This window comes from Magallana gigas, chromosome 4, assembly GCF_963853765.1.
Source record: "Magallana gigas chromosome 4, xbMagGiga1.1, whole genome shotgun sequence".
Taxonomy (NCBI): Eukaryota; Metazoa; Mollusca; class Bivalvia; order Ostreida; family Ostreidae; genus Magallana; species Magallana gigas.
In genome coordinates this window covers 12,468,262-12,493,536 of record NC_088856.1, presented here as the reverse complement: position 1 = coordinate 12,493,536, position 25,275 = coordinate 12,468,262, and the positions used below count along the sequence as shown (strand labels likewise).

Below are 25,275 nucleotides of genomic sequence, written 5' to 3'. Positions count from 1 at the left end.
TTTTAACCACCCCCCCCCCCCCCCAATTCAGTGCAAAGGGTTGACCTTCCGTATCGTGTGCAATTTGTACCATCACATGTCAGAAACTTACCAATGTATAGTTGACAATTTCCCATCCACCTACATTTCGTGTTATTTACCCTCCTGTCTGTAACTTGCAAAATTTCACTGTGTAACGTCAACACAACAATCGTAGCCGCAGGTTTCGCATTTTACTTCTGATTCTCATGTACCTAAAACACGGGGCCTACACTTTGCATAGTAATTTCAACAAGAGACATCCCTCTGACTAATGATCATTAAAAATCATTTCATGAATTTTAGCAACACTCATAAGCATCCAAGTACCGCAACTCTCAATCTTACAAAAATATTGACAGATACTTTATCCGAAACGGATACTTTATACGAAACTGTCCCTTGCTACCAAAGACATTTTAAAGTTTACAATTCATTTTTGTCAAAAATGCTGTGTCTTACCCTTTTTTCATTTTTTTAATGCAAATAAATTCACACATTTTCAACATGTTATGCATGGGTTTAATAAAAGTACATGTAGTTAAAAACGAATCACTTTTTCAATAATGAAAAAAAACAAATTAATAAGACAGTTAGTTTTACATGTTAAAGTTTAAAAAGAAACATGAGTTTAAAATAACGTTTAAAATAAAAATATAAAAATTATTTTTTTAAAGGGACTTGGACACGATTTGAGATTCAAATTTTTTAAAAAATTTTATGCATAAAATGGTTAACTGGTGCATTTTAAATGATTGACAAAAAATATTGAATGTTAAAGTCAAGTAAGAAACGAGATACAGAGGTAAGAATTTGCTGTCCAGTAAACAAAACTCGGGTCTTATACTTGTTTACAAAAATGTAATGTAGAGAATTACCATTTCGTAGACAAAATGACATGTAAAAAACAATTTAAACTAATTCAATATCTTCATAAATTTTATTATCAACAAAAGAAAGATACATTAGTTTGAAATTTACACCAATACAACACATATGTAAAAAAAAAAATGATAATATTCGAGCTTTGTATACAAAACAAAGAATTATGAACTCTGAATCTTGCTTATAACTTGATATTTGACTTTTAAATTTTGACATAGCATTATAAATTTCTACATTTATCAGTATACGCATTGAATATGGAAAATTTTTAAGTCAAATCGTGTCCAAGTCGCTTTAAAATTTGGTTTAAATGTATTACCTATTTACCTATTAATACCTTAAAAAAAAATTGATGTGGTGTCATGGTATAAATTTTTGAACTTATATTTATCTTTTTATTTTTAATTCATCTTTTGTCGCCAACCGCAATCTTTGGCTAGGGGAGTTTTAAGAAATTTTTTCAAAAGAAATATTCCCCTGCTCTTCACTAGGGCTATTTCCGTGTGACGATAAATGCAATGAACATCTGTCATATACTGGAACATTACCGATATGGCTGTCTTAATATTCGTCGTGATTTTTATTGTGCAAACGATTGCAGAAAAACGAATTTTACTAAATGATCCATCTTTACTCCAGTCTCAGATTCATGCGCTAGAGAGAAAGATGGAGGATATGGTAGCTAAATACACTGACCTGTCCGTGAAATATTCCGATCTATTCACCAAAAACAACGATCATTCTGCCAAATACAATGACCTGTCAGCCAAATACAACACGCTGCTGACCAAAACTAACGGTATGTATACATGTAATTACAGCAGAATGTTGAAGGTCAAGAAGCATACTATCGCCATCAATCTAACTTCCAGATAGTTTGTGCATGGGGGTGTAAACATATTTGAACATTTGTGAATATTTATATCGGCATATATTAGCTTATATAGTATAGATTTTATTTCATGAAAGTCAAGAAAATGTTATGTCCAATTCTTGCCTAAAATTAGATTATTTTCATGTCATTTCTACATTTTTACATTATCAACCCATTCTTTTGGTTTACTTTTCTTATTTGATGTTTTATAAGTCTGTCATAATTTAATCAAAATTTTGAAACTTTTAAATAATTTCATTGCATGTTGTATCGTTAATGACTAAACAGCGGGGTTTTTGTGTGCAAAAAGGTTAAAATGTTTATTAGGTGATCAAATTGTAAACCTTTTCTTTATTATTATTTTGATTTTATTTATTCTAAATAGCAACAAATTATATTTGATGTCATATTTCATTCCGATAAAAAATAATAAAGGGAAAAACGATTTATCTGTAAGTTGCACTTTCAGTGCAGAAAGGTCATATTAAATTGAATTTTGGTAAGCTGTCTATTTAGATTTTTATAAAATACTTCAGAAAAAAACTTTCAGACTTTTGATAGAAGGATCACAACTTTTTAAGTGAAGAAAAATCCAGACTATTTTAGATTTGAAATTTGAATATCTTCTTTTATCTTTACACAAAGCTCACTTTACCTTTAAAGGAGAGTAATAGAGTCTAAAAATGGCCACTACCATATAACTTCTTAATAAGTTGAAACAGAACAGATGTAAGTCCCTTGACGCTCCCGTATTTTTTCACGTTATACTGTTGAAAGGCGTTTTAATGCTTTTAAGAAAGGCATTAAAATGCTAATTTAGCGTTATGACGCCTTTTGGAAAGGCGGTAAAACGCCTTCATTCGCATTATTATGCCTTTTACCGCTCATTGTGCTTTTTTTTTTTCACTAAAATAAATAATACTTTTATGCTTTCGTATGTTTCTACTTTAAGTTAATTTATACTAGGATTGGAAATACTTACGTGCATATCTTTCCGCCCTAAGTTTACATGGTATGAAATTGCCCAAATGTTGACATTTCCCCAACATGTGTGAATAATGAATAATGAATAATAAATGATAATTTTTCATACCTGAAAAGATTGAACATTAATAACCTAGTTCCTAATTAAATTTAACAGATTAAAAATTGATAAATTTCATATTTTTTCATTACAATCATTATGTAATATATGATAACTTTTTTAGCTTACCTGAACCAAAAGTAAGCTTTTCTGCTTCCATAAAATTATACATTTTTCTAACCTTTTCTCAAGAATTTCACAGCCAATTTCAACCAACTTTGAAAATAAGAGAACTGTGAGGATGTGTGATTATGCATCCTGATGAACTTACATAAATCAACAGAACAAGTATGAAATTTTTAACAAAATATTTAATAACAAAATAAAATAAAATTAAACAGAAAATTCAACGAGAAAAAACCAAACAAACAAAAATATACAAATTAAATAATGAAATGAAGGAAAAGTCTATATAGTCAGCCCGGTTCCGGTGCACGTGGTGTTTAAGAACCCTCAGGTGAACACGTGGTTACAGTCAGGTTTAGGTATATCGGCAACCACCAGAACTAAGTTGAAGTACATGTAGAAAGTTCACATCCTGCACGGGTCTATCGAGGCTTCATTAGACGCAAGTTTTCCTTGGAAATGTAAATAACCCATGGCCTCGTCCACGCTGATTGGAGGTTTCTTTCAATAAACTCAATAAACAGAATATAAGTTTTCAAATGACACAAATTATATAAATATTAAACTTTCACAATGTTAAGTTAAAGCACGTATCTGCATTGACGATTATAAATTGGTAAAACTGCGAGGATCACCCTCAGGTATAAATTCATAAGTAGTTTTAGAGATGTGTCGAAAGGGCCGCCGTAGTTCACTCACTCACTGTAGAACAGCGGTCTCTATAAATTATCCCATGAAAATGGAAACGGCTACTCATAAATACAGGAGCCGGAAATATTTCAGCACCCAAGAACCCTCCTTCCCTGACAGGAATTGACGTTCTGTAGGGACGGGGAAATTTACAGCAAAACAAGGCAGAACAGACCCTGATAAAATAAACAAAAAGAAAAACATACTACCGAAAACCTATTCAAACACGTGTGGTTAAAACGTACAAAAATGGGTTGTTTAAATACCTGATGTTTTTCTAAAACAGGCCCCTGAGCACTAGACGGGATGACGACCACGTCTATCGGCTGATGTTCCCGGGTACTGCCCGTGCATACTTTTACCAACTATTTAAGGTATCAACGAGGGGCTCCCCACAGGATTGATATGTTACCACGGTAACCAAGGGTCAAAGTATTAAAACAAGGGGCTCTCCAAAGGATAAACCGGAAAGGTGAACCAAGGGGAATTATAATTATACACAACGAATTTTAGTTTGTTGGTTTGGGTGGACTAAATGTTGTTTAGTCTTATAAGAGGGAGGTATGTAACAAACTAAAATTCGTTGTGTATAATTATAATTCCCCTTGGTTCACCTTTCCGGTTTATCCTTTGGAGAGCCCCTTGTTTTAATACTTTGACCCTTGGTTACCGTGGTAACATATCAATCCTGTGGGGAGCCCCTCGTTGATACCTTAAATAGTTGGTAAAAGTATGCACGGGCAGTACCCGGGAACATCAGCCGATAGACGTGGTCGTCATCCCGTCTAGTGCTCAGGGGCCTGTTTTAGAAAAACATCAGGTATTTAAACAACCCATTTTTGTACGTTTTAACCACACGTGTTTGAATAGGTTTTCGGTAGTATGTTTTTCTTTTTGTTTATTTTATCAGGGTCTGTTCTGCCTTGTTTTGCTGTAAATTTCCCCGTCCCTACAGAACGTCAATTCCTGTCAGGGAAGGAGGGTTCTTGGGTGCTGAAATATTTCCGGCTCCTGTATTTATGAGTAGCCGTTTCCATTTTCATGGGATAATTTATAGAGACCGCTGTTCTACAGTGAGTGAGTGAACTACGGCGGCCCTTTCGACACATCTCTAAAACTACTTATGAATTTATACCTGAGGGTGATCCTCGCAGTTTTACCAATTTATAATCGTCAATGCAGATACGTGCTTTAACTTAACATTGTGAAAGTTTGATATTTATATAATTTGTGTCATTTGAAAACTTATATTCTGTTTATTGAGTTTATTGAAAGAAACCTCCAATCAGCGTGGACGAGGCCATGGGTTATTTACATTTCCAAGGAAAACTTGCGTCTAATGAAGCCTCGATAGACCCGTGCAGGATGTGAACTTTCTACATGTACTTCAACTTAGTTCTGGTGGTTGCCGATATACCTAAACCTGACTGTAACCACGTGTTCACCTGAGGGTTCTTAAACACCACGTGCACCGGAACCGGGCTGACTATATAGACTTTTCCTTCATTTCATTATTTAATTTGTATATTTTTGTTTGTTTGGTTTTTTCTCGTTGAATTTTCTGTTTAATTTTATTTTATTTTGTTATTAAATATTTTGTTAAAAATTTCATACTTGTTCTGTTGATTTATGTAAGTTCATCAGGATGCATAATCACACATCCTCACAAATGGTGGCAGCGGTGGGATGCATCTGAGCTTGCATAAATCAAAAGATTTTCTTGTGTTTGCATGTTAGAAATTTTGACTTTGATATTTCTTATTTTTGTATGTTTCAGTGCATAAACACAATGTCACATATGCCGAAATGGATGACCGAGCTTATCGCGAAAGGGTCAAGCGTCAAGGACTGTTTAGAGGTGTGGCGTCAGGAGCAGGAGGCAATGAGAGCTGAGAGAGAGTCTGCTAGGGCTGAAAGAGAGGCAGTGAGGGCAGAGAAAGAAGCTGAGCGAGAACTTGAGAAAGTAAGGTTAGCTCATGAAAGAGAGGAGCGTCAAGCTAAGAGAGACAGAGATAAGTGGGAGGCTGAGAAAGAGATTAAGTTGAAAGAGTTAGCTCTTAAAGAAAGAGAGTTAGAAACTGGTCCCTCTCCTCAGAGTGTTCAAACTCCTAGTGTAAAGTTGCCCAAATTTGAAGAAGGTCAAGACCCTGATGTTTTTCTAAAATCATTTGAGAAAATAGCGGGCTTACAAAAGTGGGATAAATCTCAATGGGCGGTTCGTTTAGTCCCCATGCTATCGGGTAAAGCTCTTGAGGCCTATTCTAGATTGTCAGATGAGGAGAGTGATAATTACGATGCTATCAAAACTGCTATTCTGAAAAGGTATGAATTGACTTCAGAGGCTTATCGGGATAAGTTTAGGAAGTGTAGACAGTTCAGTGATGAGTCATTTAAAGATTTTGTTGTTCGTGCAGAAAGGTTCTTTCACCATTGGTGTGATAGGGAGGATATTGGGTCAGACTTTGAATTGTTGTTTGATTTGATTTTGAGAGAACAGGTGATAGGAAGTTGTTCAAATGATTTGCAATTGTGGGTTCGTGAGCATACTCCAAAGTCTATCAAAGATGTTATAACTTTGTCGGAGTCATTTCAGGTTGCACATAAAGGCAGTAATGCAGGTGGTGGACGAGGTAACGCAGGGGAAAAGCCGGGTCCCAGACCCAATACGTTTGGTTCAGGTCAGTTCCAAAGGGGTAAGCAGGTCTCACCATCAGAGCAAAGTAAAACATGTTACAAGTGTAACCGGGTAGGACATATTGCGCCAAATTGTCCTTTGCGTAGTACATATCAGTCGAAACCTCCTTTTAATCAAAACAACCCAGGGAATCAAAAGTCGAAAGAGCGGTTTGGTTTGTGTCTTGATGAAAATATGAAAGTTTCTGATCAGGGTGATGGTGTTCATGAGAATAAGATGGTTGTTAAGTTGTCTGGCGTATCAGCTACTGATGAGTCTAGTCTTGAAACATGTTGTGAATCGGGTCTAGATTTGGTAAGTGGGGAAGTTGGTGAAAAGGTTGTCTCACTTTTGAGGGACACTGGATGTTCCACTGTGTTTGTTAATAGTAAGTTGGTTTCAGATGATGAAAAAACTGGGAGAACAAAAGTAATTACTTTGGCCGATGGTACAAGGAGAACTTGCAGTGAGGCGATAGTAAGTGTGAAAACGCCATACATTTCAGGTAAGGTGCACGCGCTATGTCTTGACTCACCTTTTGCTGATGTAATTATTGGCAACAATGTAAGCATTGTAGTACCGAAAGAGGCAGCACCTTTGACCATGATTGAGACTGCAGAAACAGTGGATGAAAAAGAATGTGGAGTTGTTCAAACTAGATCAGAAACAAGGGGCTCTCCAAAGGATAAACCGGAAAGGTGAACCAAGGGGAATTATAATTATACACAACGAATTTTAGTTTGTTACAAGAACACGTCATCTAAATTATATGTTAGACCTGAAGATATGCAGTAACAGATGATATAGGTTCGAACATTGGAGAACAACGACCATATTTCGAAACCATCCAGAAAAGAAGGGTTACCTCAAACCAGTTTTCGAAAGACAATAATTAGGAATTCTACAAGTCTAGCTATTGATATCTATATAATAACAATATGAAAACATCTCTTCATTTCCACGCTCATTAGTACCGAAAGAATGTTAATTTTCAAATGCTATTTAATGAAAGAATAAAAATAAAAACGCATGTATTTAATATCTTTTCAGACGCATTTAAAAATTCGGAGACAATTTTCAAAGTGATTTCAGAATTTTGTTGACGTTCAATTTCTTTTTACACGTTTACACCTTTGCTTTATTTTTAATAAAAACTTGTGTATTGATGCGTAGTTTCCAATATTGTTTAGAATCTAAACTAATATCATGCACTGTACTGTCATTTGCATAATCATACCAACATTAAGGCGCATGCATAGGTAAACGATGAAACTATCATACAGTTACTACACGTATCTGTTAAATATGGAGGTTGTAATACATTTTGTAATCTATATATTCATAGTAACATGAGCTACTTCCTACACAATTCTTTTATTGCGCACTACCTCATTTTCATGGGAACCATAATTTTGGTTTCGTTTTTCCAAAGGACACAGAAACGTTTGTGAACAATTGAGATCGGGATCACTAATATACATTGAAAGTATTATAGTAAGAGAAGTAATATTTATAAGAACAAATTTAAAGAAGGAAGATAAGTAATATAAATTGAATATTTCAACAAAAGAGTGTACGTTAAAACTTTCGTCTTGTTAAATATATATGTATAATATATAATTTCGATTCTGTATTTCATATGAAAGGATAAAATTAACTATTTAAAAATTCTATACCTATAATAATCAGTATTACTTAGTAGTCAAGATGTTTTTAATCATACTGGAGCAATTTGCAAAAAAAAAAAAAAAAAAAAGAATAGGAGGTTTTGAAATATCTTTGAATTATATATTGTGACGTCAATCCTTCAGTTAAAATGATTAAATTGTTACCATTTTGCAGCACTCTTAGCAACACACAATTTGATATTTTAATATTTTTGCATTATTTTCAAAAAATATATACTTTCATTCATGCTTTTCATTATTTTTACACTCCTATCGAACACTTTGAAATACTGAGGCGGGAAAACAAAAATACATTTTAGGCTTTTCTACCCAACATATGCTTTAACGAGATTTGGTTTTTATATATAAACCATGAAAATTATTGATGGTAAAAAAATAATTGTCAGCTCAAAAATAAGGAAAATAAAACTAAATGCTAAAAGGCCTACAAACATCATTCAAATTAAAAAAAAACTAAGCGTTCAAAGGCCTACAAACATCATTAAAGTTAAATAAAACAAAACTAAACACTGAAAGGTTTAGAAACATCATTTAAGCTAAATAAAAACTAAAAGCCGAAAGACCTACAAACATCATTTAAGTTAAATAAAACAAACCTAAAGGCTGAAAGGTTTACAAACATCATTAAATTTTGTTGACATTCTGAACTGTATACAAAATATAAGTTTACTAGAAATGTATTAAACAAAAGAGGTCTTTATGATTTAATGCCACTAAAACAAGAAATAACCATACAATATATACGTTGATATTAAAATCCCACTTTTGGTGGAATTCAAAATTTTTAAAGTTGTCTTATATCGAAAATAATTTGAGTGAATCGGTCAGTTTTATTGCATTGGCGGTATTTCATGTTTCATCAGATACCACGAGAAGTCCACTGTTTAAACAATATAATCATGTTTCTTTATTCTAGCCGGAGGAATATTTGTTCGATGGGGAAGAAAAGATTGCCCTGCAAACAACACAGAACTGATTTATTCAGGTAAACATCTTGATTGCATATGTTTACTTAGAGGTGCAGAAAATGCACATAGATGCATTGCGAAATATTTGAAATAACGCATTGGCGCTAACAATAATTTACATACAATCGCGTCAGGCGAACACAACTTTAGAAATTGCGTCGCATCGCTGTCGTTACATACAACATGCAGTTGCGTTTTCACAACTTCACACGACGCACCGCAGCGTTATAACACAACACGCTCTTATGCTGACGCAATTTTACTTAGCACATCGTCCCGCTAACGCAACTTCACACAAAATACTGTAACGCCAAAACACGTTTTATTTACCGTAGCGATAATTACAACTTCACACTTTTCCCAATTTTCTTTAAGCCATATTCATATAATATGTTTTAGAAGCATACACAGTAGGTCATGTTCTAAATTTTCAGGCTAGTTCACAGGGTCCACTGATAGCATTAAAATAATTTTAATTTAAGTTCCCCTTCATAAATATGGATAATAATGGTTTGCACAACTTGTTGTGTTTGTATGTTGTTTTGTCGGTCGATCGCTAGAATCAAAGTGTTTCGCTAAGCTATTTATAATTACGTATAATGAAATTTATCCGGTCAGTAAAATCCAATGACTGTTTTTTAAGTTCACCTGAGTTACTCGGGTAACCTATTGCAATATGTCTTCTTTTGTCGTCTTGCGTTGTCCGTCGTCCTTTAAAAATCTTACATTTAAAACTTCTTGAAAACTGCTACACAAATTGTTACCTTCTTTGGTTTGAAGCATCTCTAGGATAAGAGAAATATAAATTGTGAAATGTATTACCTTTCCTGCTAGTGCATCTCATGGGTGGGACCAAATATGCAAAAACAAAATGGCCAGTTCTTTAAAAAAAATCTTCCTCTCTACTCCCATACAGATGGGAAACAAACTGAATTCACGGTTGTGATGTCCATAAAGTAGCTCTCTATAAAAAAAAATTGAAAAATTCATGTCCCCTTGGGTTAGGGGTTCAGGCCCTAGGTCGGGCCCATATTGCCATTTAGTGATACTCCCAAAAAGAAAAACTAAATGCATGACAATTATGTCCATGAAGTTCTCTACTTAAATTGTGAACATCGTGGCAACTCGGTCCGGTGTTCAGACCCTAGGTTGCTGCTAAATGGCCAAATAATAAAAATGTATTCAGTCAGAAAAATTTCTTCTCTACTTCCAAAGCGGTAGATAAACTGAATGCATGATTCTGATGTTTCTGAAGCCTTTCACCCAAACGGTGAAATTTATAACCCCTTGGGTCAGGGGTTGAGGCCCTAAGGCAGGGCTAATATGGCCATATATTGAAAATGTCTTAAATCTTAAAAAAATCGTCTATACTTCCAAAGTATATATTGAGAGATATACAGAATGCATTGTTATTATGTCCATTGTTCCTGTTCTTAACGAGGCCGAGTACAAAACAAGTACGCACGCTTTCGCGGAGCGTTTCATTTGTATTGTGACGTCATCTTTTTGCCTTGTTGACGCCATGGCGTGATAGTTTCAACTGCAAATATTCAACGAAATTCGTTAAAAATAGCTCGTTTGATGCGTAATATTGATATCATATTGTGGATTAAACATAAATGTTTCGAAGTATAAGCTATATTTGGGCTCGGGTCGAAAACGTGAAGAAGGTTCAGGAAGCTTAGTCCTCTGTCACGTTTTTCTAACCCGCCTAAATATAGCTTAATTCATATATTTTAAGACAGTAACCATGTTTTTTTATATTAATGACCATTAATATGTGATGGTATATATTTATTTATTACCTAAATATGTCTGAATGTTTTATTAATACTATAAAGATCACAATTTCCGCCTTTGTCAAATAAAAAATAGCCATTATCTGACAAACTGGGAAATTGGGCATACAAAAAACATCTTTGATAAGACCCCTGAAACAAACCAGGAGGTAAAAGTTGTTTTTTTTTTACCATTTGATGCCTTTTAGCAATAAATTTAATATGTAGAACAGAAAAAGAAATCCCTAGGGCAGAAGTTTAAAAAAAATGTAAAAAAAAAAAAATGATACATTTCAAGCAAAATCCCATTGAGTCCTATGTTAAAAATTAACAAACTTTGCGATGACCCCTTAAACAAACGGTGTGGTAAATGTCTTATTTTTTATCTTAAAATAATAACTATATCAGTTGAAATTCATGTAAAAAATGTCATTCAAAAATCTAGGGCAGAACAAATTAGACCCGGCCTCGTTAATTTGTGCAAGTCTCTGCCCATGGGACAGGGTTAAGGCTTTTTTGGGGAAGGGTAGGGGGTAACAAATATGGATGTAAAGTGAACATGTATTTTTTAAAAGTCATTTAGTCACTCGGGTAACCTATTGCCGCTTGTCATGCGTCGTCCGTTAACAATTTTTCATTTTTTAAGTTCATCTTTAAAACTGCAACGTTAATTGTCACTTGGCCATATCCAATTAAATATGTGTTGACTTTTAGAAAATCTACTTATACGTCATGTGCATTGTATGCTTGTAACAATAAACTGTGTGCATGCTTTGTGCATTTTAAATGCTTACTGTGAATAGGATAAACATGACCATTTAATGCCTCAATATCTCCTTTATCGACCCTGGAGCTACAGTATAGATAATCCAAGATCCTCCGACACTGCTCCTTCACCTCTGCTTTTATTCATTAATGATTTTCAAAAATACTCAAGTACTCAGTTCACCAAATATGAGTAAAGGTACGGTCAGATGATAACATTTTCCATCAGATTTTCTCATCCGATCTGCTTTCGACAAAAATCGTATCGTGCGACCACCTAAGTCGAAAGTCGAAAGCAAAGTCTGAAGTCGATTGAAAATATAAAGTGCGAGAATCGTGACGTCAAAATGACCTTTTCCCTTACAACAAAATTTTCGAATAGGTTTAAATAATCGAAAATCGATTGTAAAATCGTATCGTGTGACCGACCTATCGACTTATCTGAGCAAGTTGATTGAAAATCTGATGTAAAATCGCATCATGTGACCGCACCTTAAAAAGGCATGGTCACGATTTTTGCCAAATTCTATTTTTATGTTTTTATTATTTACAATGCTTTGGAAATACATTTCTAATGATCAAATAAAATTTGAGAGTCATTCGTAGAGTTATAAGCAAGACACAGGGCTCACAATTCTTTGTCATGTAAACAATGCTCGTGCCCTGCTTTTGTATACATAGGTTCAATATATCAGTAAAAATTCTTTTTCCAGCTTATTTGTCTTTTTTTTTTTATTTTAAGCATAAACGTTTAACACATTCGTTTTAGGTTTAAAACTGAAATGTTTACTTCAACGTTCAAAATGTTAACAAACGCTTTGTTACATAGCAAAGAATTTCAAACTCGCTTACAACTCAACAAATGATACTCAAATTTCGTTGCCTATAAAGATGCTTTTTTAAAGCATTGTAAATAAATATTAAAATCGGAAAAATAATTTTTGATCAAAATCGTGACCATGCCTCTTTAACGACGGGGCCTTATTTCGATAAATCACTTTGCAATACATAAGATTATACGCTCTGTTTTATTATCTTATAAAAGCAATTAGATATTCATTTAACCAGCACAAAAAGATTCTTTTATCATAATTGCACCACAATTATTTTTAAAAAGTCAACCTAAAATTAATTAACAAATAAGTTTTAACTTTGCACCAGCGCACTGGTGGGAGGGCTTGTGTTCAGGTTAGGGGTTTATGTGTATGCAAGCGACAAATTGAAAAAAAACCAACAAAATTATATGGGAACAGGAGATAATCTAAGTCTATGTTTATACGGAGCAAACAAAGCTTAGGTCATACCAAATATACACACGTTTATGATTTTTAACAAAGCCTATATCAGACATGATCTATGTATTTGTACTTGAGACCAGCTTCATTTTTAAATGTATTTATGCAAAAAGTTGACAGCTACATCATACCGAAATGTTTTGTTGAAATTACTCTAAATTAAGTCTTTCCAATATCAGTAAAGTGCAATTAGTGTTAATTAGAAATGGGACCAAAATTTAATGCATTATCTATCCTTGATTTCTCAGGATTTGCTGGAGGTTCTTGGTACGACCACACCGGAGCCGCTGCCGAATTTGTTTGTCTACCACGTGACCCAGACCTCACTACAAAGTTTACCTCAGTTGCTGCATACATGTATGGATCAGAATACGACAATAATGAGTTTGGCCATGACGCAGGCAATGACCTTCCATGAAGTGTATGTATGAGCACGGTAGAGTCAAGCGTTCTGATGATTCCTGGTAAATCCTCCTGTTACGATGGCTGGAGCATGCAGTATCACGGGGATCTTGTTGCTGGAAGTCTTTATCATAAGGCTGCGACTCAGTATATATGCTTGGATGAGCACCCAGAAAGTCTGGTCGCGGGACAAGATGCCCATAATGGAAAACTTTTCTACCCTGTGGGAGCAGCATGTGGATCACTAGCCTGTCCACCATACCACAATAGCAGATACTTAACTTGTGTTGTTTGTACCAAATAAAAAAATTACAAGCAAATGTCTATCAAATTGTGTTTGTTACTGAGATTATATAGACAGTTAAATCACACTTGTTCAATTTTGTTATGCACCTTTTGACAATTCATGAGCATTTCTAGTAATTTTCAATGGATAAGTTTAAATTTCATTTCCATTTTTATTACAGATACAAGATCTTTTGCAGCGGAGTATTAAAATTTAAACAGCCAAAATAATTCTGCAGCCATTTTAGCTAAGGAGCTCAGGAGTAACCAGCTGGATAAAATATTGTTTAAAAATTAAAGTTAAAGTAGTTAACAACAAAATTAATGGACATGTTCAATATTGATATTAATTTTTAAACAAAAATTAGATTTTGCAAGACAGCAACAGTCAATTTATAAACAAATATTATGTAGTTCGATAAAAAAATATGATTATATAGATGATATATTTCCCATATACTTTAAACATGGTAATATTGCAGAGTGCAGTGGTATTCTTTATTCTATTTGAATTGGTGTTAACGAAAGATTTTGATGAATTGAATAAACGTCAAAAATGAACTCTTTTTATAAATGAAATTTTCCTTAGAGTCTTTGTGATATAGAATTGGGATTTCACAGCCCCGACTACTTCGCAGTCTATATATATAGATTGTACAGTAACAATGAGTTTGGCCATCACAAACTTCATTGTAATGTTAGTCGGAGCACGGTACAGTCCAGCGTTCTGATGATTCCTGGTAAATCTCCTTGTTACGATAACTGAAGCTTACAGTATCATGGATATCTTGTAAATGGAAATTATGCTTAAAATCTGCTTCTTCATACATAATATCATGCTTAGATCAGCACCCTGAAATACTGCAGGCAGGTAATTGGCCCGACACAGGAAAACTTTTTTTTCTGTGAATTCAGATTACGGGTCATCAGCCTGCCCACCCTATCAACATCAATAATACAGAATGTGTTTCATGTATTTATACCAAATAAAAAATAAAATATTTAAAGTAATTTGTTGTCCTGGTGTAAACCTGAATATCTGAACATGAACCGTTTGACAAATATTCATTTATGATATGCTTCAATGAGCGATTCCATCCGCTGATGTTCATTTCAAGTTGTGTTGTGGATTGTGTAAAAATATAACGACCTAATAGATACTTTCGATCTTCATTTTATTTTGTCAAAGGCCATAAATGTCACAAATAACAATATTATTTTTAGTACATAAAATAAAAAAAAAAATTCAAATATCGATAACTGAGCGATAACAAGATTAATGTATACAGGGAAATGTTCGGCCCCGTTTTATTTTCACCCCTTTCGCCCTCTTTGTCAGCGGGCGAATTTCAGATTGGGCAAATACCAATGTTCCAAGTTATCTCTTTTGTACACAATCTTGTCTGGGCAAATTTAAGACGGGGCGAAACCATTTGCAAGAGAAGAAGGGCGAAAATAACACAAGGCAAAAATAACACGGGGCGAAAATGACCTTGTATACAGTATATAAGTCAGCAAAATGCCTGATAAATACACATTATAAACGTTAGTCTGATTGAAAGTGTTTAGAGTGCTTTTTACTGAAAAGTAAAGTAAAAAAACATCCTCCATTCAAAAACTTATTTATAAATAAAATGATACTTAGTAATATTTTGTAAGCAGTATGACATGTTCAGTTTTCCATTTATTTGTGAAAACATTAAAGACGTATGATAAGATTAAATAAAGTAGTTTGGCAAATTCATTCACTCTTGGTTATATTCTTAGCGTGAAAAATGCAGTGTTATTCATTGCCTAGGATGATGGAAGTGTTAAAATGTGTAGTTTAAATATATTTCATCCGATCAGTTTTTGCAGTTTTATCCCATATTGTACATACATTTCAGATAAACCAGATTGCGCAATACAAGAACCTTATATTTACACTTATTAGAAATATATCCAATGGCAAGATCTATAACCTATATAATGAAAGAAGCTGCAGTCCTGAAGAAGGGACCGACGTTTTGACATTTAAGTAAGGCGTAAGAATATTTACATATGCATACGTTTGTCTTTATTAACATTTAACATCATAAAATTTCAACTATTTCCAGTGTCAGATGAAGTAATAGAGAAGTGTTTTTATACAATTAGTTTCGTATACATTACTAGGAAGTACTTAAGCCTGCCTTAATCTTGTTTGTCTTATTTGTTTGAGGGCGTCCGTCGAAAACCCAAGCTGACAAAATCTCTGTCAAAATTAGGGTTTTATTGTGTAACATTTGATATGCTACATTAACTAGATATTGAAATTGAAATTGAAAAGTGAAATTTTAACAACAAAGTTGTCATTGTAAAATTCAGATTCATGAATATAGATATCAATAGTCTAAGTGTTCAATGTTTATTGTTTAATTCAGTCATTTTAAATGCAGAACATAAAGATAAAGAAGAAATCTAATAATTCATCAGTGCTTGTATCTTCATTAGTTTTTTATTAATATATAATCAGTTTTACTACTCACATCAAATTCAAGTAATTTTGAGAGTTATATTTTCAATTTCAATTATGACAATATTAATTTGTATAACATTTTACACAGAAAAATAGATAAAGGGCATGATTATGTTGTTTTTACAAAAAAACCTTTATTTGATACTATGAAATCTAAATTATTTAAAATGAACAAAATATATCATTTAATATTAATAAGTAGAAATTATAGGTTCCTCAATTAAAATATACTTTTTCCAGAATCAACATCAGTTATATATCTCAAAACTATAGTTGTTAAGGCAGTTAATTTCCAATATACAATACAAAAAATGCCACAGTACAAATAGAATGTTTCCAACCACTGCCACCCAAACACTCCTACCATGGTTTGTTAGGATGCTTCTTATAATTAGGATTTAGCAAAATGTTCAGTTTAAGCTCTACATTTGTAGGCACAGAAATTTCGACATAACGTAGGTTCATTGTTTCCATTTAAAAACGGACACCCTGTTTCATATTTTTGTCACAAAACAGCCGAGTTCCGCAGTATCTTTTCTGGATTTGATCCAAAGTTATACAAGGGGCATCCTTTTCTGTATTGGTGCAGCGACTCATTCAGCAAGAATGGGGTATTCTGATTCATTCATTCAATTTTATTCAAAAGATTGGGAGACGCATTTAATAAGCACATTAGACTGGAGAGTTTTCACTTGTGAATCGTTTTTGCTTTTTTCTTCGGAGGCTTACTTTGAACGGCTGGAGCTATCTTACTACATATACAGGTCAGAGTTATTACAAACGTTTTGTTAGTACTGTGGCAGATTTTGTCTGCCACCTTTTTGTACATTGTTATATCATTTTGATACTGGTTTGTTTTATTTGTAAATTGTTGTAATTTGATACACTGGGGAGGTTAATTTGTTTTAGTTTTATAGGCAATGTATAGTGTAAGAGTGATCTTCCCTTTACTGATTTGTTTATCTATTATGAGTTCCTGTCTTCATTTTAAATAAATGACAATTTCATTAATTTTCTTGGCGTTTGTGTAACGTTTTTGATAAAGAAACTGAAATATTACCAACCTTATGCACAAATGTTTCACTTCAGTGAACTAGTGAATTAATTACACTGAGTAAATAAAGTGCAGCGGTATTTGTTGTCCGTGTGAAGATTACCAAACGTAAACAGCTGTTTTACCAAATCACAACAATGGTGGTCTCGATTTTTATGATAATATTTATCCTACAAGTGTTTGCGGAGAAAAGAATTTTACTGAACGATCCAGCTTTAGTTCAGTCCCAGATTCTTGCGCTTGAGAGAAGGATGGCGGATGTGGTGACTAAAAACTCTGATCTGGCTGCCAAATACAACGATGTGATCGCCAAATACAACGATTTGTCTACCAAGTACACTGAACAGTCTGGCAAATACACGGATCTGTCTACCATATACAATGATCTATCCACCAAATACAACACTTTGCTGACCAAAGGCAATGGTTTGTTCTTTTTAGTATCAACCATTTCTTATAGTTTAGATTGGAATGCAATTTTTAAAAAAAAAATATGATTTGTATATATCATTGTTGAGTTATGTTACGTTATTTATTGTCAAAGATCATATCGATAAAGTCATTCAAAAGATCAGTATAGTATGTTTTATACGCAGATTCCAAATCGTTTTTAGAGATATAAGTATTTTACTAATATTTCATAACTAATACACTCACTAAGAGCTTTAAATGTTGACAATCTAAAAATGTATATTTTAAATGTTTTAATTGCACAAGTAATACCTTTCCAAAAAGCTTGCCTGACTACACAAAATTATTCAATGGAAGCATGCATGGATCGATGAGGCTACCTTTTAAGAAATGAATTTTAATTTTCGCTGCTGATCATAAATTTATAAACGGAACGTTTATAATTTAAGAAGAAATCCTAGTCTTTTTCCTCGATCTAGTGCATGTACATTACTTGAAATTCACTAATTTCATTTTATTTTAGGAATGCACATGCGTGTATCATTAAAATAATTGCATGTAAGCTTGAAATCTAAAAAGATATAACAATCAAGTTTTAAATTGTTTTGTTATATTAAGAAATATTAAGGAAATAAGAAAAAATATTCAAGTACGTATTATCTTCATTCAAAAAATCCTGACAAGCAATAAAAAAAAACATGCTTATTCTGATAACCAATCATGTACGTGTGTTGATTTAAAACACATCGTTACCAAATTTGAACAGCGCTGTTACTGTGAAAGCGTATATGCCTATATGTTTGTTATAATCATTCCTGGGAATTGGAACAGCAAGCCTCGCCGTAAATGTTGATCGTTGATCTCAAGCAGACGAAATCGTGAGAAGACGCTTAATTTTCTATTTAGTGAATTAAATCATGTGTATTGATTATTTCTGAAGGTTAAATTTTAATTTGTTATATTTATAAAGTTGTATTTTGTATGCTTTTGTTTAAACAGACACAACTTTACATTCTTTTGACAGTTTTTATCTTGGATATTCCCGTTCTATAAATAGTGTTAAATGAGAACAGATGAGAAAAATAGATCCGGCGAAAATTTTTATTGATGATGGTATCAAAGAATTTTTTCGACCAATCAGAAGCGCCGATATCTTATGAAAGTAATAATTATTAAATCATATTCTTGTCTAAATGACGGTTCTAGATTGATAACTTTTTACTTTTTATCCGATATCTTTATTTTCCTTAGCTTTCTGTATCATAATGGCACATATTTAGCATATTGTTTAAGTTGTTATTGGACATCTGTCGATATTGATGTGGACAAAAGTTCATAAATATCAAAAAACTTCTACCGTTTTAGAATTTTAAAAGTTCACAATATTTGACCAAGGTTTGGAAAGGAAAAGGTACTAGACCTAGTTGGTTCCGAAATCATGACTTAGAGATTCGTACCTAATGCTCAAATCAATAGCACTTTCCCGTTAAGTAACAACAGCTTATATAATATTATACTTGATTTTATCGTTTATTTTGATAGGAAGTTGGTCACAATATGAAGGTGTCCCTCATCATCTTAATAAAGTTGTGAATAGTTAATGTATTAAGGTTTATAATTTTTCATCTTAAGCTGGTGGAATATTCATTCGATGGGGACGAAAGGATTGTCCTAGGAACAACAAGGAAATTATTTACTCAGGTATATGTTAAAATTTAATAAAATTCGAACAAACTTGTTTCCTTGTTGTGCTGTGCTTATCCTGAGAAGTAGTCAAGTGGTTATCTAAATTTTACAACAAAAGCCTTACGACATGTTCTTGATCTAATCGGAAACTATTCGATAATATGAAATATTTGTTTATTATATTTTTGTTAGAAGTGTAACATTAAAACGTAGAAGTATTAAATCATTCACATGTATTCATGTAAATCGGGTAATTTTATATTATTTTACATTTCTCATTATTGATTTATCAGGATTTGCTGGAGGTTCTTGGTATGACCACACTGGGGCTGCCGCTGAATTTGTGTGTCTACCACGAGACCCAGACCTTATTACAAAGTTTACGTCACATTATGCATACATGTATGGTTCAGAATACGACTCAACTGAGTTTGGCCATCACAACGGTGACGACCTTCCTTGCAGCGTTTGTCGTAGCACTGTTCAGTCAAGCGTTCTGATGATTCCTGGTAAATCATCTTGCTACGATAACTGGAGTATGCAGTACCACGGGTACCTTGTCGCGGGACATTATACTTATAAAGCTGCAACCCAATATATTTGTTTAGACGAGCATCCTGAAGCCTTGACTGCAGGACATCGGAATGAAAACGGGAAAATGTTTTACCCTGTGGAAGCAGTGTGTGGTTCATTGGCCTGTCCACCATATCAGAATGGCACTTACCTTACATGTGTTGTGTGTACGAAATAAAAATATTTTATGTAAAGTTTCTAATTTGTGGCGTTCGCCATTCATACGTATGTTTTTGTAATGATATAAATCAAGTGGATTCGAAATCAGTAGACTAAGTCGTATTCCATTTCTACCATAGTGTATACCATATCTCTGATGTTCCTCACTAAAATTCAGTCACAATTTTCCATTATAGAGACTAATTGTATTATTGTGAAGATTGAGAATTAAGATGGTATGGGACCCTTGTCGATAATAATCTGGGTTAAGGTACATGATAATCAAAATACTTTCACCATTTTAGAATTTAAAAATATTTAACTAAAAAATGTTTTATAAATTTTTGGAAAGGTAAAAATTATAAATGTACCAGCGGGATTTGAGCTCATGACTTACAGATTCGGAGTTAACGATCTTACCCATTGCGCTACCTGTAAAGAAACAATTTTAGGAAAGAAAAGAAATATAACAATATGCTAAATGTTATTGTTTATTTTTATTGGATATTCGACACACTATTGAGGTGCCCATTCCATCTTAAAGAAATAGTACAGTTTTTCAATTTAGTTTCTTTATATGCGCAAAATTTACAAGCCACGCAAAATGTTTTACAAGTATTACTATGAAAGGAATGATCAACATGCAATTGCAATGTTCCACATGTAAATCAAAAACAAGCTTTAAATAAGGGGTGCCGTTTCAAATCAATATTGTGTTGCTTTCCAAATTACCAACTATAAATTCATAATTAAATCTAGACCTTGATTTCGAATGATATTCTTACGTATTAAGAAGACTGGATGGTCAACAAATTACCAACTCGTAAATAGAAATGAAACATAATCAAGCCTTACAATTTTTACATTTTCCTATTTCTTCATATAGCTCTTAATACGTGGTAATGAACATCCTGTCCTATAAAAAACTAATTAATAAATGCTTGCAGCTCATGACAAATGCTTCAAGATAGTGCATGCTTTTTGTTCATCAGATAGGTTATAAAATATTTACATGAATTCGAAGTCGTCTGTATATAATAATAAAAAAATTAGCGCAAAAGTAAAAGTACTAATATATTATGACATTTGTTGGGTGCCTTATTATATAAGCCAATTAAAAAAAAATAACGATTATGTTTAACATCGACATTTTATCAATGATAGGTTCATTCACAGTAGCAAAACTACATATTTAGATAAATTAAAAATATTATCATCTTTTCCGATTAAAAATGATTAAAATTAATCAACTTATTGTATTTAGAGAACTAGATGTTCTCTGCAAAGATCCCCAAAAATATAACTGAATAGTATCTGTTTTCTGTTCTTAATGATCCAAGGCATAGTGAAAGAAAAAAAAGATACCAAAATATAAAGATTGAAATATTTACCTCCTTGTAATCCTTTTGTATAAAACATTTTTGTTATGTTACCCTTTGTTGTTTTCGACTTTCAATTATATCACATATTTCCTTTGTCAATATTTGTAACCCTATATCACATTAAAACAAGGTTAAGAAACACTTTCTGCAAATAAGAAATTCATTTTCTTTATAAAGCTGACGTAATCTCTCCATCACATTAGCATCCCATTTCCTGGTGAAGTTAAATAAATTAAATGAGAACCCACAACTTTTCGACATTGTTAAAAGAAACCCTGCACCAAAGCCTTTTTATGCTCTCTTAATATTTTGATTGACTGTAATAAATTTTTAAAAGACATTGTAATTTGTGTCAACATTCCTACCCTCCATATCTAAAATATCACTAAGAATAGAGTCAGTTACTTACAGAATGTACATATGTATTTCAGAACTAATAACAAGCAAATCTTAGTAGAATTGTTCAATTAATTCAAACTTTGATGATAAGTGATAATATTTATAGATATAACTTGTAACACTAAAAGATCATTTCCTGATCTTCATCAGACGAAATGTCGGAGTCAAGACACCTACAATCCGTTTAAATTCCATTTAGCTTCTAGTTCTTAATTCAAACATTGATGTGACATCAATTCTTTGTTTTCTTTATCTGGAAAATAACCTTTAAAAAATAAAAGAGCTCAATGTCGGTCTTAACTTTATTAACTCTTTTTAAACTTAACATCATAAGCTTTTAGTACTTAGTCTTCATAATCAGACTATCTCAGATAAATCAACAAAAAGCGGATTAAATTCAAAAGTAATGATTTATGTACGATAATGCTTCAAGCAATTACATATGAAAAACGAAGTTTCTATAACAACTGGTTATCTTCGTACAGAACGGCAACAGTGTTCTTTAGTATACATAGAATGTTTACTGAGACTAGGGAAGTGAGCAGGTATTTGGCTGTATTTGGCTGAACAATATATCAGTGAATAAAAAACAATTGTTCAATAAATTAAGATCAATCAATGACAATAGTAATCAATAGAATCGAACTATTCAATCAACAAATAACCAATCAGTCATTATTCAAATTATCAATGGAGTCAAGTAATAATCATTGGATCAAGTATTGCAATAAATATTAGTCGGTCAGTTGAAAATCAAATGAATGACTCTAACCACAGTCGTAAGAATTGTTCTCATGATATAAACATTTTAAGAAAAATAACTTGACTATAACATTCATTAAGTAAAACGTGTTCACTTCTAAGAATTTTCTATTGGTCTTCAGGTTACCATATCTTTTTGTGTCACTGATAACATTTTGTATATAAAGCATCGTCTAAAGCTACTGTTCTGTAGGTCAAATCTATAAATAGTAACCAAGTTATCGTATCTTTGCTAGACAATTTTCGGTATTTCATTTCCAAAGATGAAATGTCTTAATTTAAGGATACATTTTAATTGATAAAGTGAATTTTAATTTATATGATAATTGTAAGTATAAACGCCAATCATATAAATATGTTTTCCATTTTATTAAACAATATTTATAGACTTTAAAAATAGGCAATGGAAATATTTTAATATACATCTAAAGAATAAACTTGTTTCTTTCAGCAAAAGAAATCTAATGATTAATGATTTCATAAATAATAATTTACAGTCTCTCACGAATTCTTTGAATGAAGCCATACTATTTACATGTGTTAAATAACTTTTGTTTATTTAATATTAATACCCAATGCCAGAAAGGCAATTGTAGTAGTTGCAATTAAATTGAATCGTATAGTATATACTCTCTAAATGAATTCTTTCGTAAGAATCTATATATTATCTATTGCATAGAAATGATATATTGAATCAAATTACTACATAAAATCTAAATTGAAAAAACTAAAATTTTAACAACAAAATGTTTATAAAAGTCATTTTCATTAATTTTCTGATCTGTTCTTATTAATCGCCCATTTGCGATATACACATACCAAATATTACACTGGGCGCACGGCGGGTGTGACCGGTCAGCAGAGGATGCTTACTCCTCCTAGGCACCTGATCCTACCTCAATCTTTTTGTAGGTCCGTGTTGCTCTGCTTTGAATTTGTATTTCGTTTTATGGATTTTGAGATTGTTGACAGTTTGTTATTGTCATTTTTCATTCTTAAAGTCTTTCAATGTCTAACATAACCATGAATGCAAATCACAACTTTGTTCAAATATTTATGTCATCTTTAAAACAATGTTACATGCGAAATTTAAGTAGGATTTGACAGTGTCCTTTAGATGAAATTCTGACATTGCGATTAACTTTAATTAAAAATATGCCAATTTTATTTAATCCACAAAATATACCATGGTCCCATATTCTAACTACAAAGATAGACTGTTTTGTTATTTCTCTTTGGAACTTTAATTTTGAGCACTGTTCGTTATCACCACACGTCACTATAACTTCAGAACTCTTGGTCCCTAAAAAAATTTAAAAATTATCATCACTTATAAATATAAAATCTATTATGAGATTGTTGACGTATAGTTTTGCTATGCACTTTAGTAGTTGACATTCGTGTGAAGGTTACAAACGTGAACAGCTGTTATATACTTGGTAATAACAATAATGGTGTGGATTTTTCTAATAATATTCCTTGTACAAGTAATTGCAGAAAAAAGGCTTTTACTAAACGATCCAGCTCTAGTTCAGTCTCAGATTCATGAGCTAGAGAGAAAGATGGAGGATGTAATTTCTAAACATTCTGATCTGACTGCCAAATACAACGATGTGGTCGCCAAATACAACGATTTGTCTACCAAATACACGGAACAGTCTGGCAAATACACAGAACTGTCGACCAAATACACCGATCTGTCAGCCAAACAGAAGACTTTGATGACTAAAAGCAATGGTTTGTTCACTTCATTATCGACAATATGTTTTTATCTTAGATTGGATTGAATGCATTTTTAAAAAAAGGAAATTGATGATTTGTATATTTATTGTTTAGTTATAATGCATTATTCATTGCCATAAATCATATAGATTGATTCATTTATTAGATCAATTTTAGAATATTTTAGACGCAAAGAAATAAGTCAAACAATTTTAAATAATTCTTTAAGTATTTTACAATTATTTGATACATCATGCATTCAGCAATAACTTTAAAATACTATCGAAGTGTTAAATTTCAAGTGCTTTTCGTTTGTAAATGACTACATCCTATTTGTTAGCTTTCTTAACATTTTTTATTTGTTTTGCTTTCTTTGCTCATAATTAGGTTATCGTTTTAATAAAGTTCTAGACAATTAATTTAATGAGTTTATGTTTATATTTTTGGACATAAAGCTGGTGGAATATTCACACGATGGGGACGAGAGGTCTGTCCTAGAAACAACAGTGAACTTATTTACTCAGGTTTATTTTAAAATTTAATAAAAGTCAAACTTGTTTTTTTGTAATGTATTGCTTTTCAGCATTTGTGAGTAGTCAACTGGTCAAGGATGAAGATAGTAGTTAATTCAATACTACAATAAACGCACATCATTATGACATGTTCTTGATCTAAACGCAAAATATTTGATAATACCGAAATACGATATGTCTATTATATTCCTTCTGGAAATTTTTATTTTACATGCATTTAAACCTTAAACAGCAAATGCATTCCATCATTTAATCTTTTAAAAGAGCAATTTTAAATTGTTTTACGTTTCCAATTATTTAATATATCAGGGTTTGCTGGAGGTTCTTGGTATGGACACCCGGGAGCAGCCGCTGAATTCGTATGTCTTCCATGTGACCCAGACCTTATAACAAAGTTTACTTCACATTATGCATACATGTATGGTTCAGAATACGACTCAACTGAGTTTGGCCATCACAACGGTGACGACCTTCCTTGCAGTGTTTGTCGTAGCACTGTTCTGTCAAGCGTTCTGATGATTCCTGGTAAATCATCTTGCTACGATAGCTGGAGTATGCAGTACCA

At 32.6% G+C, this 25,275-nt stretch overlaps 3 protein-coding genes and 3 long non-coding RNA genes across 6 annotated transcripts in view; 4 read left to right on the top strand and 2 right to left on the bottom strand.

Moving 5' to 3' along the window:
- LOC136274469 (uncharacterized) overlaps positions 1-25,275 on the bottom strand; it is an 85,033-nt gene that overhangs the window by 48,424 nt on the left and 11,334 nt on the right. The gene's annotated exons all lie outside the window — the stretch shown is intronic.
- On the top strand, positions 1,365-13,534 carry LOC136274463 (uncharacterized). The gene is made up of 3 exons (XM_066081334.1): positions 1,365-1,702; positions 8,956-9,024; positions 13,094-13,534. The coding sequence occupies exons 1-3, from the start codon at positions 1,456-1,458 to the stop codon at positions 13,261-13,263; spliced, it is 486 nt and encodes a 161-aa protein (XP_065937406.1). The 5' UTR covers positions 1,365-1,455; the 3' UTR covers positions 13,264-13,534.
- LOC117692121 (uncharacterized) lies at positions 3,153-4,190 on the bottom strand. Its single transcript, XR_010712818.1, has 2 exons — positions 3,944-4,190; positions 3,153-3,853 (listed from the first exon to the last, which is right to left on the bottom strand). It is a non-coding gene; the product is annotated as an uncharacterized lncRNA (long non-coding RNA).
- On the top strand, positions 4,189-5,288 carry LOC136274464 (uncharacterized). The gene is made up of 2 exons (XR_010712817.1): positions 4,189-4,497; positions 4,588-5,288. It is a non-coding gene; the product is annotated as an uncharacterized lncRNA (long non-coding RNA).
- On the top strand, positions 5,467-7,053 carry LOC136274641 (uncharacterized). Its single transcript, XM_066081986.1, has one exon. It carries the CDS (start codon positions 5,467-5,469, stop codon positions 7,051-7,053), a length of 1,587 nt encoding a protein of 528 aa, XP_065938058.1.
- LOC136275143 (short-chain collagen C4-like) lies at positions 17,201-19,947 on the top strand. Its single transcript, XM_066083474.1, has 3 exons — positions 17,201-17,509; positions 19,127-19,195; positions 19,474-19,947. Exons 1-3 carry the CDS (start codon positions 17,221-17,223, stop codon positions 19,929-19,931), a joined length of 816 nt encoding a protein of 271 aa, XP_065939546.1. The 5' UTR covers positions 17,201-17,220; the 3' UTR covers positions 19,932-19,947.